The sequence below is a fragment of the Scleropages formosus genome, chromosome 1 (genome assembly GCF_900964775.1).
Source record: "Scleropages formosus chromosome 1, fSclFor1.1, whole genome shotgun sequence".
NCBI lineage: Eukaryota > Metazoa > Chordata > Actinopteri > Osteoglossiformes > Osteoglossidae > Scleropages > Scleropages formosus.
Window position 1 is genome coordinate 21,107,240 of NC_041806.1, and position 16,924 is coordinate 21,124,163.

At 49.3% G+C, this 16,924-nt stretch overlaps 1 protein-coding gene across 5 annotated transcripts in view; it reads left to right on the plus strand.

The window, feature by feature from the left end:
• The window catches only part of LOC108933173 (Scm polycomb group protein like 2), a 42,450-nt gene extending 25,547 nt beyond the window's left edge, over positions 1-16,903 (plus strand). The window contains exons 8-15 of one of the 5 annotated variants that reach the window (XM_029250399.1): positions 7,171-7,463; positions 8,193-8,316; positions 9,025-9,228; positions 11,159-11,335; positions 11,870-11,995; positions 12,837-13,094; positions 14,719-14,882; positions 16,242-16,903. In XM_029250399.1, coding sequence (XP_029106232.1) covers positions 7,171-7,463; positions 8,193-8,316; positions 9,025-9,228; positions 11,159-11,335; positions 11,870-11,995; positions 12,837-13,094; positions 14,719-14,882; positions 16,242-16,367 — 1,472 coding nt within the window. In that variant the 3' untranslated portion in view covers positions 16,368-16,903. The remainder of the gene's footprint in view (positions 1-7,170; positions 7,464-8,192; positions 8,317-9,024; positions 9,229-11,158; positions 11,336-11,869; positions 11,996-12,836; positions 13,095-14,718; positions 14,883-16,241) is intronic. The other 4 variants (XM_029250401.1, XM_018750050.2, XM_029250413.1 and 1 more) reach the window with 4 other exon arrangements.
• Positions 16,904-16,924: the final 21 nt, after the last annotated feature.

Genomic DNA, 16,924 nt, shown 5'->3' on the forward strand with positions numbered 1-16,924 from the left:
TGGAGCTTGCATGTTCTGTCTGTGTGGGTTTCCTCTGGGTGCTCTGGTTTCCTCCCACAGATATGCTGTTCAGGTTCACCCATAGTGTGTGAGTGACACAGAGAGAGAGAGTGTGTTCCACTGATGCATGGATGACTGACCCATTGTAAGGAGTGTGTCTAGCAGTGTAAATGACCTTGGTGAGTAAGGTGTCTGGGCTGATAACACTACATAGATCTCATTGGAAGTTGCTTCAGAGAAAAGCATCTGCTAAATAAATAAATGTAAATTCCTCCTTCAGGAGCTGCGTTTCAGTTCCTCCTCTTATGTTCTTGGCCGGCTTCTGGAGTTTTCCTGCCTTCTGTGTTGCTCTTATGAAGAGGAAACGCTCTGTACTACATTCTCACCACAATCTCCTGCTGGATTTTGGACTTTGAGAAAATGTTTTATTTACATTGATTTGTTATCTGTTGCTTTTCTCCAGAGTGAATTAGAGCATTAAGCTGAATATAGTTATTTACCCATTTATACAGTAAATGGCTTCTTGTTAATATTTTGGCTCCGTATCGTGGGTGCAGAGGGGTGTGGTGGCGCAGCAGTCTTGGTCAGGTCCTGCCCTCTGCTGGGTCTAGGGTTCAAGTCCTGCTTGGGGTGCCTTGCAACGGACTGGTGTCCCGTCCTGGGTGTGACCCCTCCCCCTCCAGCCTTGCGCTCTGTGTTGCTGGTTCAGGCTCTGGTTTGCCGTGACCCCACTTGGGACAAGCGGTTTCAAACAGTGTGTGTGATTTTAGGTGCACTGTGTGAAAGTACCTTTGCAGTTGTGTCTCAGTGTGACTGGTAATAGGTAGTAGGTCACTCTGTGATGGACTTGTGCTCATTAGCATATTCAGGTATTTACACACATTCACATCCGTGTGAACAATCTGTACCGACATAAAAGTGTCTACTGACTTGCCTGACCAATGGCTAGCAGTCCTCCTGGCATTCTCACTTCTGCTGGTCTTATTTTGTGGCACCGCGGTGCTCGGCACTGTTTCGCCTTGCTGCTGTCTTTTTCTTCTCCTGGTTTGTTAAAAAAAAATAAATAAATAAATAAAAATCTGATAACTGCCATAGGTTGTGTGCAAGAGATTTGTTTGGGCAGGGGTTTTACTTCATTATTCTGCATCTCAGAGAGTAATGAAGTGGATTCGAGAGGGGGGGAGGGGGGTGCTGCAGACTCCCACTCCCATGTCCCCTTCAAGCTCTATCTGACCCCATTGTTTAATGAGCCCAACATCAGCTGCTCCCCAATTAGATCCTAATTAGCAGATATCGCTCCTCTAATGAGCCCAGTGAGGCGGTAGGGTGTGCTCGGGGGGGGGATGGGGATGGGGATGGGGAGTCCCGGTTCCCTTCCCCTTTGCGTCCTGGCGCTCCATTGTTTACGGTTGCCGGGCTCCCAAAGTGAGCGGAAACGTCACACAGACGTCACGGGAGCGCTGAGAGACGCCGATTGGCACGTGTCGCGCTTCCCGGCGCGCGAGCTTGTTGCTCCAGTTTGAGGCGCAGGTGCCGTTAAGGAAAAAGGGACAGTAAAGTGCATGTGCCCCCCCCCCCCCCCCCCCAGGTGTGGCTGTGGGCAACGCTTACTGACACTAGGGGTTTTTATTCCTCTTGTATAAAAAAAACTCCTTACTCTTCCATAAATTAAAAAAAAAAAACGGTCATATTTTCTAAAGGCGCAGTAACCGGCCCCCTGCAGAGAATCGGTCCCTTTTGGGAGACAGTCTCGGTGTCTTTTACCAGAAGAGGTGACTGAAGAGATGGGGGAACCAGCCTGGTGTGAGTGCAAAACTGGGTTTAAAAAAAAAAACACTTGGTAAAGAAAATGGTTCAAATCCATTTAAAATGAAGTGACTTTTAAGATGTAGAAATTACTTTATGCGCATTCAGATGTACTTTGTGGGAGAAGAAGGGTGTGCGAAGAATGTTTAATTAAAATGTTGTATGTCGCTGTGGGCACTGCGTGTGTGTGCGCGCGCGCGCGATCGCGCGGCTGGACGCACTGCGACGAAACACACGGACGCCACGCGGACTGACCCCTGTGATCATTCATTGTTTACGTGTGTGTTGGACTCAGACGTGTAACACTCGCCACATACTCCCTTTAAACTTGAGTTTTGTCCTTTCACCAGTGACATCTTTCGTTTTTGTCGAGTGTATTCGACGAATTCATGTATCTGCTCGGGATCACGATGCAGAACACACATTTCCTGCTGATGGAAAAGTGAAGCAAGTGCGGCAGATGTGCGGGGAATGACTTTAAAATATCTGTTCCAGTTAAAGAGGCGCATTTTTGCACGTTTCCAAATGCATTTATTGAGAAGAAATTTAGTTTTCTACTACCGTTCATCCTGATCGTGTTTTATCTCGTGCTTCGCGCGCCAAAAGGCATCTTGCCGCGTGCAAATTTAGAGACAAATGTTTGGTTGAGATTTCTTGGGCTTCGGCGCTTCGTGTGGAACTTTGGCTTCTGGGATTCCAGGTGAGATGTGTGTCGTGTGCTTTTGTCCGCCTTTTGTGTCTTCGGAAGAGCTTCGCTTGCGTTCGTGTGCGTCGTCGTTCGACTCGCCTCCCCTCGCCCGCCCCGCCTCCCCTCGCCCGCCCATCCGGGACCTTTCGCACGCGGCCGCGGAGCACGCGACGCAGGCGGGACCGCTTTGCCGGCGCGCCAGTTATTTCAAGCGTCCCTCTTTTTTCCCGACGTCTGTTGGCCCGGGTTAATTAAGTACCTCTTCCCTTTGTCTCCCATTCCCAAGCATAAATTAAGAGCACTGCTTTCGGTAAATAATATTTTCTAAGAAATTTGTTGGGGGGGTTGAAACAAGTTTGAACTACTTCCTGCAACAGTGCGTTTGTTTGTGGTTCCCGATAAGAGCAACCGCCGTTCCTCCTGGGGGACGAGTGTGGCGACAATAATAATTATATTGAATATATCGCGCAGTCAGTTTGCTCGTGCTCGAGATTAAGGCCTCTTTGTGCGCCTTCCATTTTGTCATTAAGCTTTTGAAAAAAAAAAAAAAGGGGGGGGGGGGACTTTTAACATACTTTTCAAGCTGCCTAATGCTGTTATATGCTACTGTTTCCTGCCTTTTTGAAGCTGCCTTTCAGACGGCCCTCTGGGGACTTTTCAATAGGCTTGGGTTACTGAGGGACCCCCCTCGGGTCCGTGAGTGTGGGGGGGGGGCACGTCTGAGCCACTAATGCAGCCAACATGAGTCCCTCCCCAACCGGGGTCCTCTGATCCGTTTTAACCTTTTGCCCCCCTCCCCCGCTTCCCCGTCGCCCCTCGCGAAGCTCCAGCGCGGACCCAGAAAGCAGGTGACTGATGAGTGCTGTCAGCACAACCCACTGATGATATGCATATAAGCTGAAAAGGGACCCCCCTCCCCTTCCCGTTCCCTGCCCCCCTCTCCCACCCCCCACCCCCGCCGTGGCCCTCCCCTTTCCTCGCACTAATGCAAATCAGCCCCCCCGTTCATTCACTGCGGGCTCCTGCTTCGCTCAGTCGGTGCGGGCTCTTTGTGGCGAGCGCGGTGCTGCTTGGACTGTAGGAAGCACGCGTCCCTCTGCCGGCAGCGCGAGGACAGGGGCTCACCTGGACACCCTGCCTCTGCCCCCCCCCTCCCCGCCGTGCGAACCCAGGACCGGGACCGTGTGACACGGACGCTGCCGCCCGCAGCCGACCAGGGGAGCTCCGCTGGCCCCTTTGTCTAGCGGTGAGTGCCCCGGTCCCCCCTGAGCCACGCAGCCCCGCTCTCTCTGGCTCGGCTGCGGGTTTGGCTCCGGCGCCTCACGTGGCCGGCTGCGGGCTTAAGATGTCTCTGTCAGATTGTCTGACGCCCTTTGTCTGAACCACGAGAGATGACTTGATCGGGACCGCACGCGCATTTTGCACGATCTGTGTGTCAGCGCACAGCGTGGTTCACACGTCCCTGATCTTTTCCTTCTCCCACTGCTGCTGTTACCATGTGTTGTTACTATGTGTTAATGTGTGACTGGAACGTCAGTGACTGCATGTTCTCTACTTGTGGAACAGAGTACAACAGGGTGACTGAACTCCGTTCCCCTCTTTTTGTCCCACTTGGTTGAAAGTTGACCTCATGTTGTCTTTAGAACTTTTTTGGGGGGGGGGGGGTTGTTATTTTTGCTTGGAAATGAGTGTGGTGATATCACTGTGTTTGGGTCGATGCGCAGCGGTACTCGCAATGGTAAAGTATGGTACATTTATTTTGCATGTGGTGAAATGCCGTGAAGGTCTGTTCATCGTGTGCCACTGATATTAGGAGGAGCCCGTAGGCGACGCGTCTGGAGATGTGGGTTTCGAACCCTTACGTATGGTACTGTTTAATGGAAGTGCCTGGGGCTCTTTGTGCACCTCCATGTGCTTCTGATTTGCAGTGGGCTGGGCAGCGCCGTCAGGGTCGATCCCAGAACCAGCGCCAGCAGGCCTGGCCCTGAGTGAAATGTAAATATTGTGGGTGAGAGCTTAATGAACTGAGCAGTAACCCCCCCCCTCCGGCACACACACTTCAGAGCCCACGGCCGGCGTTGCGGGTCACCAGGTCGCATGGAAATGAAGCTTTCGTTAGAGTGTCCATATGGCTCCAAAGTGCATTGAGAGGAACCATGTGGGTTGTATGTCACCGCTGTCATATTTGGTGAACCAGCTCTCCTTGCAGAGTCATTGGTGCGAAGGCAGAGTGCATGCAGAATGTCCAGGCTGGAGCTCTGTGTGTGTGTGTGTGTGTGTGTGTGTGTGTGTGTGTGTGTGTGTGTGTGTGTGTGAGTGTGAGAGAGAGAGAGAGAGAGAGTGAGACAAAACACATCTCTGTTCTGGACCTGCTTCTTGTCCTCCCTAGTCAGGAGGCTCCAGAAGTCACGGCTATCCGTGGCACTGCTCAAAGGGTGCTGAAAAGTGGATGACACCCCCCCCCCCCCACCGCACTACTCAACATGGCCTTTATTGAGTGGCCGGCGAGGAGCATTGAAATAGGAGACGTTTATCTGATGATATTTCAAATTCATGTATGGGTTAATAAAAGGAGACAATCCACTGCTCGGCTTCAGCTTTGTGTTTTGCCCACAATCCTCTCTCACTGCGCCGTCTTCTGTTGCCATCAATCCTCAGAGCATGTGGACACTGGACACCTGGTACTCAGCCCGTTCAGTGCCGTCCTCTTAGATGGTACCATGCAGCCAACTGCAAGCGTACCAATGAACGTGGTGTCGGCGTGCAACTGAAAGCCTTTGTATGAAATTCATATCCAGTGTAGCTTTATATTTCTTAAGTTTTCCTGTCACTTCTCCAAATCAACTTATAACTGTTTACCACTTTGTACACCTAGGTAATTTTACTGCAGCAATTTAGGGTAAGAACCTTGTTCAAGGGTGCTGTAGCTAGAGATGGGATTTAAACCTGCAACCTTTTGGGTATTAAGGGAGCAACCCTAACCACTATGCTACCAACTGTCCTGATGTTTTTAGTGGTCCCTGAATGCAACACACATCAAACCATCGTGTGTGACATGGAAGCGGGAGCACTGTCTGCCCATGCTGCGTGTGCACTCGGTCAGAAACAGAAGGAACGTGCGTGTGTTACTATAAAGTGTACTTTACGCAGGGATTTTACAGCAGTAGGTGAGATTCAAACCTGCCACCCTTAAATCCAAAGATAAGAGCTGTAACCGCTATGCCATCAGCTGCTCTGTAATTTTGCCCTAAAATTATGCATACATAAAGCTATAGCTACTATAATAGAATGATATAATTATTATGTAATATAATTATAACACTACATGATTTTACTTCTGACCAGACAGTGGAGCATTTGTTGTTAAGCAGATAATGTGGCGTGTGCTTGTTTATGCTGTATGTCATTGTGAAAATGAATGTAAGTGTAAAGTAGGTGTGTATATGTAAGCTGCAGTGGCTCTGTGCTGCTGCTGTGGCCCTGGATCCTGTTTGCTGGGGGGGCTCACACCTCCCGAGGGACCAGGGTGCCTGCGACCCTCTGCTGTCTCGCACCCTCTGTTGGAGGGTACACACACAAGAGTCGTCAGAAGGCCCCCCCGCCAATCTCCACAAGCTAAAGAGGAGGCCTATACAGCCACAGCCAGGCTGTGAAACATCTCCAGAAATATTTTTATCCATTCATGTCCATTTTAAACACACAATGTGGTAAAAGTTTATGGAGCACAGATGAAATCGGCGTCCTGTCCTGCCTGTGTCCCCTCCCCCTTCGGTCTTGCACCCTGTGTTGCCAGGTAAGGCTCCGGCTCGCCACGACCTCGCTCGGGACAAGCGTTTGTTGGCAATAGGTTGGAGATGAAATCAGGAGAGATGTGGATCTGTTTTCAGGCTCGAATGTTTAGAGGGATTCAGCAGTTGTGAGTGACAGGGGGAGCTCATTTCAGCACACTGGAAATCGAACCAGCTCTGGAAACATCTGAATATCCTCTGATAGAAGAGATGAATTATGAAAGTGTCGCCATGGAAACTTGGAAGCCACACCATTCAAAAAGGGAGGATCAAAGCGAGCCGTTTCGTACGCGTCCCACTCTGATCTTACGACCAGACAACGTTAGAGACAAGAGCAAACGGGGTGTGTGTGTGTGTGTGTGTGTGTGTGTGTGTGTGTGTGAGAGAAAGAGAGAGAGAGAGAGACAGACAAGGACTTCAGACCGCTCCCCTGCTGTTGTCCCTGTACTGTCCTGCCAGTGTGAGTGAAAGGCTCGGTGTTCATCTGAAGAGAAACACTTAACTGCCTTTTAAAAAGCACATCCAGCATTTCCTGTGCCGAGGGCTGACTGCCGTCTCGGCGCCTTGCAGCTTCTGACATCTTGAAGTGTCTGTCTTTGACTTTAAAATGTTTGTTTGCTGGAAGTACAGGGGAATTTGTCACGTTGAAAAGTAAGGGTCTTCGGCCGCCCCTCTGGCCTTGGGTCACATTTCACGTCCCCCTCCTCCATGATGGACTGTCTCACCTACTTGATCAAGCTGAGATAAGACATCCGCGGGGGTTGATGTTAGTGCAGGAGGCGATAACTGGCACACGTCACCGGCTCACGAATGCCCTTTATCTCAAGTGGGAGTGCAGGGTGTGTGTGTATGCGTGCAATTGATACCCTGCCCTGTGTGTCATTGCAGTCGCAGTCGCCCTCCCCAAGAGCCCCGCCGCCTCCAGCTGCTTCCCGTTGAGGCCAGCCAGGCGCTCCATGCAGTCGCCGTACAGGCTGAGCACCCCGCTGCCCCCCCTGCCAGTGAGGAAGGGGGTGCGAGGGCGACGCCCCAAGAGCCAGACCCTGGCTCTGCTCAAGGCGGCAGCAGAGGCAGCAGCAGCCCAGAACGGAAGTTCTCCGACCGCGACCGTCAGGACTGCGTCCTGCACCCAGCTTGCTCCCAGGCCTCACAAGAAAAGGGGCCCCAAACCTGGGAGCAAGGTACCAGCACCCCCCAGGCTATCCTCAACATAGCAGCATTTATCTACTGGCAGACAGCAGGTTACGACCCCACACCCTTCCCATGTGATGTGGCTCTGTGCCTCGTGTTAAGCGGTCTTGTTTAAGCGTTTCAGCTTTCGTAAACATGAGCATTGTCTCGTCCTATTAATGGGCAACCCTATGATTTATTGCAGTGAAAATTTTGTCTTCACATAGCGTTATCTATAGCAACAGTCTAGTGAATTTTAATTTCTCCCTCACATTTGGTTAGAATGACATTTTCAAAGCCAGATTTCATTTTACAGACCCCCCCCCCACCACCACACACACACACACACACACACACACACACACAACCCGAAGCCCTTCCACAGACCCTTGTTTTAGATCAGAACTGTTGGGATCTGTTAATATCTTAAAGATGAAAAATGTGCAAACCTACATCAGGCCATACACTGCTGGAGTGGAGTCCAGGGGAGTCACAGGTGTAAACAGTTGTTGATCTGGATTTACAGTATAGAGCTGAATGAACAAGCTTTTTTTTTTGTGCATCGATGCATGTGTGGATTTATGTTCAGAGAGGACAGCATTCCCCGACGAGGCACCACCGATGCAGAAGGACCCAGAGTTCCACAAAGTTGTCCCTGGGAGGTAGTGAGAGGGGTTAAAGAACAAACTGGAGCTTTGGTTCAAGCGCCACGCTCAGTGGAGACGCTCCTTATGTTTCAGAGGAAGCCTCGAGTGGTCAAGGCACCCTCCCCGTCCGCTGCACCCGAGACACGGCTGTCCAGCGGTCAGACCCTGAAGAATGGACGCCACCACCTCAACAGCAGTCCGGCTGTCACCTCCACAGGTAGGGCTTTCGGCTTTCAACCCTTTAATTGGCAATCCCAGTGCTAACCCAACTCACACCAACCATTTAATTAGCAATCCCAACCCTAACCTTAACCCAACTCTAACCCAAACCATTTAATTGGCAATCCCAACCCTAACCCCAACCCCTTAATTGACAATCGCAACCCTAACCCCAGCCCTTTAATTGGCAATCCCAACGCTAACCCAAACCCTTTAATTGGCAATCCCAACCCTAACCGTGGCCCCACATCCATCATTTTACACAATCTACACTCACACTTATTCATATTCTGTCTGCATTATTATCATTTGTGTGTGTGATTTTATTTTTATAATTCATTTAACTTAAAATGTTAACGACAGTGATTTACCCTCCAGGTAAAGGTCAAGGTAATTTTTACTGTGTCAGTTCAGGATAAGTGCCTCGATTAAGGGTACTGCAGCAGGAGGTAGGATTCAAGCCCAGGACCCTCATGTGCAAGGCAGCAACGCTAACGACTAGGCCACGTGCTTAATCCCCAACTTCATTTCGCCTTCACTGATTGGCTGGCACTGAAAATCAAATCTTTTTATGTTTTTATGAACATAATATGTCCTAAAACAGTGTGAGCGGTATCAGCGTGTACCTTGTGGATTCATCTGCGTACTGGCTTCATTAAGAGAAGACCCCAGGCTGATGCTGTTCTCACCCTTGTCCTCCTCTCAGTGTGTGTCTATGTCAACAAGCATAGTAGCTGTGGCCCCCACCTGGACCGCAAGCTGATGCAGCAGCTGCCCGACCACTTTGGCCCGGGCCCGGTGAACGTGGTCCTGCAGCAGGCGGTCCAGGCATGCGTGGACTGCGCCCATCAGCCCGAGGCCCTCTTTGGTTTCCTGCAGTCTGAATCGGATGGGGGTGAAGTCATTAAAGGTATGGGGGTTGGGGGCGCGGCCTGGTTGTCACTCAGCATGAGCGCATAAAGAAAGGAGAGCAGAGACCAGACTCCTTAGATATTCATAGAAATCAATGTATATTAATAAGGTCTGAGCCGTTGGGGGGTACATTTCACCGACCAATAGGGGCATCTTAATCCAAACTCGGGGGCGGGGGGTGGTTAGGAGAGAAGAGAAATCAATTGGTTAAAAGTAAATGATAAAATGTGAATTGGAGCCATTCATTTGAGGTGAAGTGGTGTGTGTGTGTGTGGGGGGGGGGGGGGGTGTCTGGCCCAACTCTGGGTAATGAGAAGTGACATCTGCACGTAACCTGGTTTCAGGGGCCCTTCCCAGGGGACAGTGCTTAGCCTGCGGGGCCATCTGCTCCTCCCAGCTCCAGTCGGGCTGCAGATACCTGCCGACCCCACACACACACACTTCATTTCGCCAGCAACTCTTAGCCACATGGTATAATAACACACTTTTACATTGCATTTATTCATTTAACAGACACTTTTCTCCAAAGCAACAGACACTGATTATTCACTAGCATGGGGGCTGGACAAAATAACAGAAACACTCTTTGAAAAAGGAGTTTAGAAGTTTGAAGTCACTAAATCACAGTTACAAACGCAGCTGTAAAGGTGAGTCACATTAGGATGATTTCCAATTAACAGTGTGTGTCAGCTGTAAAAGAGCTCTGACAGTTAAGTGCCACACATGGGTGTGTAACAGCCATGGAATATAAAGCGATTTTACAGGACCAGGTGCACCATATAGTGCAAAGACTATTTCCTCCTGATGATTTTATATTCCAGGGTGATAATGCTCCCGTGAACTCCACAATAAAATCAAACGCTTTCCATGGTGTCCTCAAATCACCAGATCTAAACATTATTATTATTTATGGGAAGTTCTGGAGCGCAGAGAGTGAAGTAGAGTTCCGCTTCTTTCGTCAGCTGAAGAACTGGAGGCTTTTTTTATTTGAAGAATGATGCAGCATCCCACTACACATAGTTCAGGACTTGTATGAGAACGTTAGAAAAGAGAACTGATACTGCTCTGAAAGCAAAAGGTGGCCTTCCTCCTCATTAGGTCTTTCATATTACTATACAGTACTGTGGAAAATTCTTACGCACTTAGATGTTTCACAGAAAAATTTTTTTGGACAGTTATTTAATGTCTTCTGCATTAGTGTCAGTGGGAAAGAGCATATTTTAAATTTTTCAAGCATTCCTTTTGCAAAACGTTACAGTATCACAGTAAGGGTTTTGTATGTCAAAGAAAGACAGTACACACACACACTGTTTGAGACCGCTTGTCCTGAGCAGGGTCACTGCAAACCGGAGCCTAACCCAGCAACACAGGGAGGGGACACACCCAGGACGGGACGCCAGTCCATCGCAAGGCACCCCAAGCAGGACTCGAACCCCAGACCTACCAAAGAGTGGGACCTGGCCAAGCCCGCCAGGACTCCGCTCGGGACAAACGGTTGTTGGCGATGGATGGTTACTAAGCTTTCTAGGAAGTTTATTAATGAAGAGCATTATTTTTGGAAGCTTTTTCACTTTACACCTTTTCCCCCCAAGTGCCTAAAACTTTTGCACAGTACTGTATATTTAGCTGAAACATTTACAGCGCTGGATACACTGCTGTAATGACTACTCTGCAGTCATTCACCCATCTGCACAGTACACCACCGATGTAACACACATACACGCGCTACCAGTTCATCAAAAACATGTTTTTGGAGTGTGGGAGGAAACCAGAGCGCCAGGAGGAAACCCAGGCAAATATTAGTAGATATCACTAGGTAGCAGTGATCTCTGGGAGGCGTCACACAGTGGTGTTTTTCTCTGGTCCTTTGGACACTGTCAGTGTGTAACCCTTTGTATGTTCTGGCTCCTTCTGTGTGCCGGTTCCAGTGTGCCTCGATGGCGGGACCCACCTGGTGCAGCTGCCCGTGGCCAACAGCGCCTCCTTTGTGCTGCGCTTCCTCGAGACGCTGTGTCACCACCTGCAGTGCGAGAACCTGTTCAGCAGCCAGCCGTTCAGCCCCTACACCACGCCGGCCCACAACACCTACGAAAGGGGGAAGTCAGGTGGGGGGGAGTAACGGGCATCCGCATTTCTTCAACGTTGGCACACACGGTGTTAATGACCAATCGTTTCATCACTACGCTACCAGCTTCCCTGAGAAATGTGGTTATATGTATTATTTTTTTTGAGACCGTCCCAGGACCCCGAGTAACAACTCCTTGTCAAATCCCTCATTTGGGTTGCGACCAGAGTTTCGGAACAGCTGCCCTGGGAGTTTTTTTTTTTTTAATTGCTTCTCTCTAGTGGCCCATTTCTCTGTGTGTGTGTGTGTGTGTGTGTGTGTGTGTGTGTGTGTGTGTGTGTGTGTGTGTGTGTGTGTGTTTCTTAGCACAGCTCCATGACACACTGGCACGTTGAACACACAGAACCGGCTTCCTGTCACGCTCAGTGGCCCGGTCGACGTGTGAATGCGCTTTTCTTCCCAGAGACGTCGTTCACCAGTGCAAACCTGAGTCTGAGTGCGCAGGTGAGCACTGCTGCTTGAGCAAAGGGAACATCCGCCCGCTAAACTGGCTCTTTCCTTCTCCTCCCCGCAGTGAAAGAGGAGGCCTTGGAGGCGCTGTCCATCAACCGGGGAGCCAAGCACTTCCCCAGAGACTCGTCCCCCTACCCAACGCCACTGTCACCCAAGCTCCTACGCAAAGAGGCACACCCCTCCGAAGGTAAGAGTTACACCCTTGCAGCCCGAGCTCCTTAACCGCTCTGAGCACTTCGCGGTCGTTGCAACAGACAGGGACTGCGACACCCTTGTGACACTGTTATTCAGTCACTTTCCGTACAGTTTGAATCCCACCCCCTGCTGTAGTACCCTTGGTCCAGGTACTTACCCTGAACTGGTACAGTAAAAATTACCCAGTTGTATAAATGGATAAATCGCTGTAAGTCGGTTTGGAGAAAAGCGTCAGTTGAATGAATCTAAATGTAAACTACGCAATAGGTCGTGGATTTACGCAGCCTGTGTGTCAGCACATGAAGTACATACTCTGAGTGTGTGCTCCCTCTGTGGAGCGCTAACGCAGTAAACTCAGGGTATGTAACACTGGGATTGTGCAACACCGCAAGTATAGCAGTTGTAATGTAGTAGAACTGAGGGGGCGTTAACACATTTACCTGTACATTTACTCATCTAGCAGACTTCTCTCCAAAGTGATGTAGTGATTTTTTTTTTTTTTTTTAACTAGTATTCACCTGACACCTTTATTCAAGGTGACTTGCAGTATTAGATACACTGGAGTACAGTACATTACCAGTGTAACAGCGTAACACATGCATACACACAAAAAAAGGACAGTTGGTCTGGGCCGTGGGAGGGCATCCACGCAAACACAGGGAGAGCACAAACTCCACACTGACTGCAGAGCTGTCAAACCTGTAGTCTGATCACGCAGCCCAGGCGCTACCTGCTGTGGTACCGTAGTACCTGGTGTAACACCAGCAGGGTGTAATGTGTGCTGGAGATGACACTGTGAACACTGAGAGCCCGGAGACTTCTTGCCCCCCCAGCAGAGACCCTCCCCCACGAAGAGAGTGGTGTGCTGAAGGAGCGCTTTCCTGAAGAGTCCATGGACTCAGCCAGCAACTCCATGACCCCCCGCCCCCCGACGCTGCGCAGCTCATCGGAGTACCGGCCCTCAGCCAGCAGCCCGTACTACCCTAGTCAGCCACCGCCCCTGCGACGCCACTCCTCGAACCCCCCGGAGTTGGGGTCCGCACGCATTCACAGACGAGTGGAAGGTAGTGTTTCACCACGGTCACCACAGGGTGAGCTACACGTGGCCTGTCTTTCAAACCCCTAAATGTGTGTGCGCCACCTTGTCTGTGCTCATCCGTGTGTGCTTTGCGTGTGTCGTGTGTCGCCGATTGTCAGTTTTTGTGCATGTGTATCCTCTGGAGCACATTGAGCACACAGCCCTCGCAAGGTCCTTCATTTTTTAATCCTGGCAAGTGTTTGAAGTTTGGAAAAGTATTAGAATAATCATGTTTGCTTTGGTGTGGATTAAAAAGCGTCAGAGCTGCCTTTCTCTGTCCCCCTCCCACTTCCCTTCCCCAAGCTCGTCGGAAATGATCAGAGTGGGAATATAAGGATCGAGGGAGGAGCTCACACTTGGTCATGGTTCAACTGGCCGCCCACAACCGATTTCACTGGGTTAATACGGAAAATAAACACTCCAGGAGGAGAGCAGACGAGAGAGCAAACAGAACATTGTAATGGTTACTGTGAGGAGAGGTGAAACACTGCCCCCCGGTGAAGGAGCAAGGCACTGCTACCTTTCACTGCCTGTGCTGTTTATACTTAACATTTATTCATTTAGCGAATGCTTTTTTTTTTCCCAAAGTGACTTTCAATCTTAAGGTATTTAATTTACCCACTTATACAGCTGGTTAATTTTACTGGAGCAATTTAGGGTTAGTACTTTGCTCTTGGGTAGTACAGCTGGAGGAAGTGAACTTGCAACCTTCGGGTCAAAAGGTAGTGGCTTTAACCACTACACTACCAGCTGTCCTTTTAATAGGAAGCTGATTAAGGTCAAAAATTATATTGCAGTAAAACGTAATGCCCGGGCAGAGCAGCGCACCCACCTGTGTGTGTTTCATCATCGAGGAAAACGAAGACCACAAGCAGTGAACCGCAGTCTCTAAATCATGTGGAAAGTACCATAGTATTTCACCGCTTCCATTCTCCTTTGTGCGTTAGTGGCAGCAGGTGGTGTAGTACTTAATGTTTCAGTTACACTGATTATGTTGTTTATAAAAGTTTTTGTGCCTTTTTTTTTTTTCCCCCCGGCAAGCAGTGACTGTTGGCGTTAAATTGAAGATCAGTTTTTCTCATTTGAATCTGTTTTAACAAGTGTATGAATGTTTGTTTCTGATTATTCACTGAATAGGTTTGTCTCTTTTTGTGGTGTTTAATGTTTTATAGGGTCATTTCATAATATAAAATTGTGTGTTGCTGTTGAGGTATGTCGAGAGAAAAGTATTTGTAAATGTTTTAGCTGGATTAAATTCAATAAAGAAAAAAAAGCCCGACTTGCGCTGTAAGGACCTGGGTGCAAATCCCATCTCCTGCCGTAATGCTCCTGATCAAGGTACTTACCCTGAGCTGATACATGGGTATAAATGGGTAAATCAATGTAAGTCATTTTGGAGAAGAGCATTTAAAATAAATGTAAATCTGCTCAATGTCAGTTAAATAGTTTGTGCGAATAGCAAGTAGTGTGCTGTATTAAAATAGTGCCACAACTTGTGCCTCTCACCATGATTGACACCCATCAAACACGTGATATTGAGCACAAATTCCTCTTTGAAATGACAGCATGTGCAGTGCGGTCCAGGGGAGATGGACCGTGTTCCCTGTCAGTCCTTTCATGGTCTCGTCTCGCTCCAGCAGCCAGCTCCACTACTGGTCCCGACACCCAGACGGCGGACAGGGAAGCGTCTCAGCGACCCAGCCACTGTCCGTCCTCCTGGTCCATCGAAGAGGTGATACAGTTTGTGCGGGACGCTGACCCCCTCGCGCTGGGCCCCCACGCGGAGCTTTTCCGGAAACACGTGAGTTGTCACTCAACCCTCCGGTTCTGCTTGCTGTGCTCCTCTCGCCTGTCGCCCTCACTTGTGTCTGCATCTGTGTGGCTTCCTCTGCCCCACCCACCTCATTCCCCCTTTACCCCCTTCCCCCTTGACAGTCTGTGTCCCTCCTGTCCCTCCTTCTTGGCCTGCTTCCCTGACATGACCTGTAGTTGTTAGCTTCGTTCCACTGAGGTGATCAAACAGACGGGTGGTAGCAAGGCATCTCTCCTATGCACATCAGCGCTGCTTCCTCCCCACCAATGTGCGGGTAATCTCCACCCCCCTCCTCCCAGCCCTGTGCTGGGTGTTCATTCCCACGACAGCGTCTCGTTGGGGGTGGGGCTAAGGCGTCCATGTCCTCTGTGTTTACATTTCACCTGGCAGGCTAACGCTGCTCCGCTCCTGCGGAACATCACGCCTTATGCCATGAATAACGCCGCTGTCTGACTCGGGCCTCAAGGCTGCCGCGGATCCTTTTCACGCGGGACACTCGATCCTCTGTCCAAACACTGCCGAGGATGTTCGTAAGGCCTGTCTGGCTGAAAGGCTCCGCTTTCTCTGCACTTTGGGCTGGAGGAATCTGTTATTAACCTTCAGGGTTTTACTCCAGCGGATAAGAGAAAGAAATGACGGGCTGCAGTGTGAAAACACATAACTTTCACACAGAAGGGGTGGAGGTGCTTCGTCCACCGGACTTGAACCTGCAGTGTTAAAGTTACTGGTCCCAGACCTGTGAAGTAGCTCGAGGCATTTCTCCAATGAAATATCAAGGCAAATTTGAATTCCCATCCGATGAAACGGTCAGCTTAACAGCAATAATAGTGAATAAACTTCATCTTCCTATTCGCCTTGAAAATGAGTACTTAATGGTAAGAGCAAGGATGAATAAGGTACAGTGTTAAAACCGGAGCAAATTTACGGTGTGATAGGAATGACAAAAGATGGCATATCATACAGGTGAGCCACTGAACGTGTGGGTCTTGAGTCTGGATTTAAAAGCATTTAGACAAGGAGAAACTGAAATTCTACAGTTTTGGGGCTGAAGAAGGAGAGGGCCTGATCTCCCCCAGAGTGTAGGTGAGCCTGAGGGACGTGTAAGAGAGGAACGCGTGATATTAAACAAGAGAAGACTCTTTCCCATATCTGCTTGAGTATCGTGCCTGAGCAATAACCGATAAGTACTCTATACTCGAGTACTCTTGCCTGCAATTGCTTCTGCCGTGGTAAATGCTCCAGTACTTTTGCTTGCAAGTGCTCGTGCTTGTGCTCGAGGTGAGGCTGGGTTGTGGCACCAAGCGCCTCGGAGCCGAGTCAATGATGACACGTGACTGCCCCCTGCAGGAGATTGACGGCAAGGCCCTGCTGCTGCTGCGGAGCGACATGGTGATGAAGTACATGGGCCTGAAGCTCGGACCCGCGCTCAAACTTTGCTACCACATCGAGAGGCTCAAACAGGGCAAGGCTTAGCAGGAGCAGCTGTGCAGCACAGGAGCCCTTCACCAGGGGGCGCTCTTTCCAACCTCAGCAGCTGCTCCGAACACCAAAGGAACATTCCGCCCTCACGTCTCTTCAGAAAGGTGCTTTTTCCTTTGTTTTTTGTAAAGACTTTATTTATATACTGCAGAGACCACTGTACCTCGTTTGCTCACGAGTTTACCACAGTATTGACTCCCAGCTGAATCCCAAAGGACAATCCGTCAAGTGTTTACACTGCATGTGAATAGTACATGCATAGTGACTTTTCCATTTTTACTTTTTTAACGGTTCATGTATCTATTTGAGCCTCAGAAATTGGGAACTGTTTTCCTCTTTGTATTATTCACGTAAAATGAAGGGGCTACTTTTAATCAGCGTTTCTTTTTTTGATAGTTTTTACTTTTTTGTTAACAAGGGCGTATTATTCTTAAATGAAAAAGCAAACAAAAACATGTAGTTTATTTTCATTTCTTCCTGTTGGATAGTTTCTAGCTGAAAGTCACGTGGGAAAGTTACCTTTTTTTTTTTTTGTTTTTTTAAAAAAAAAA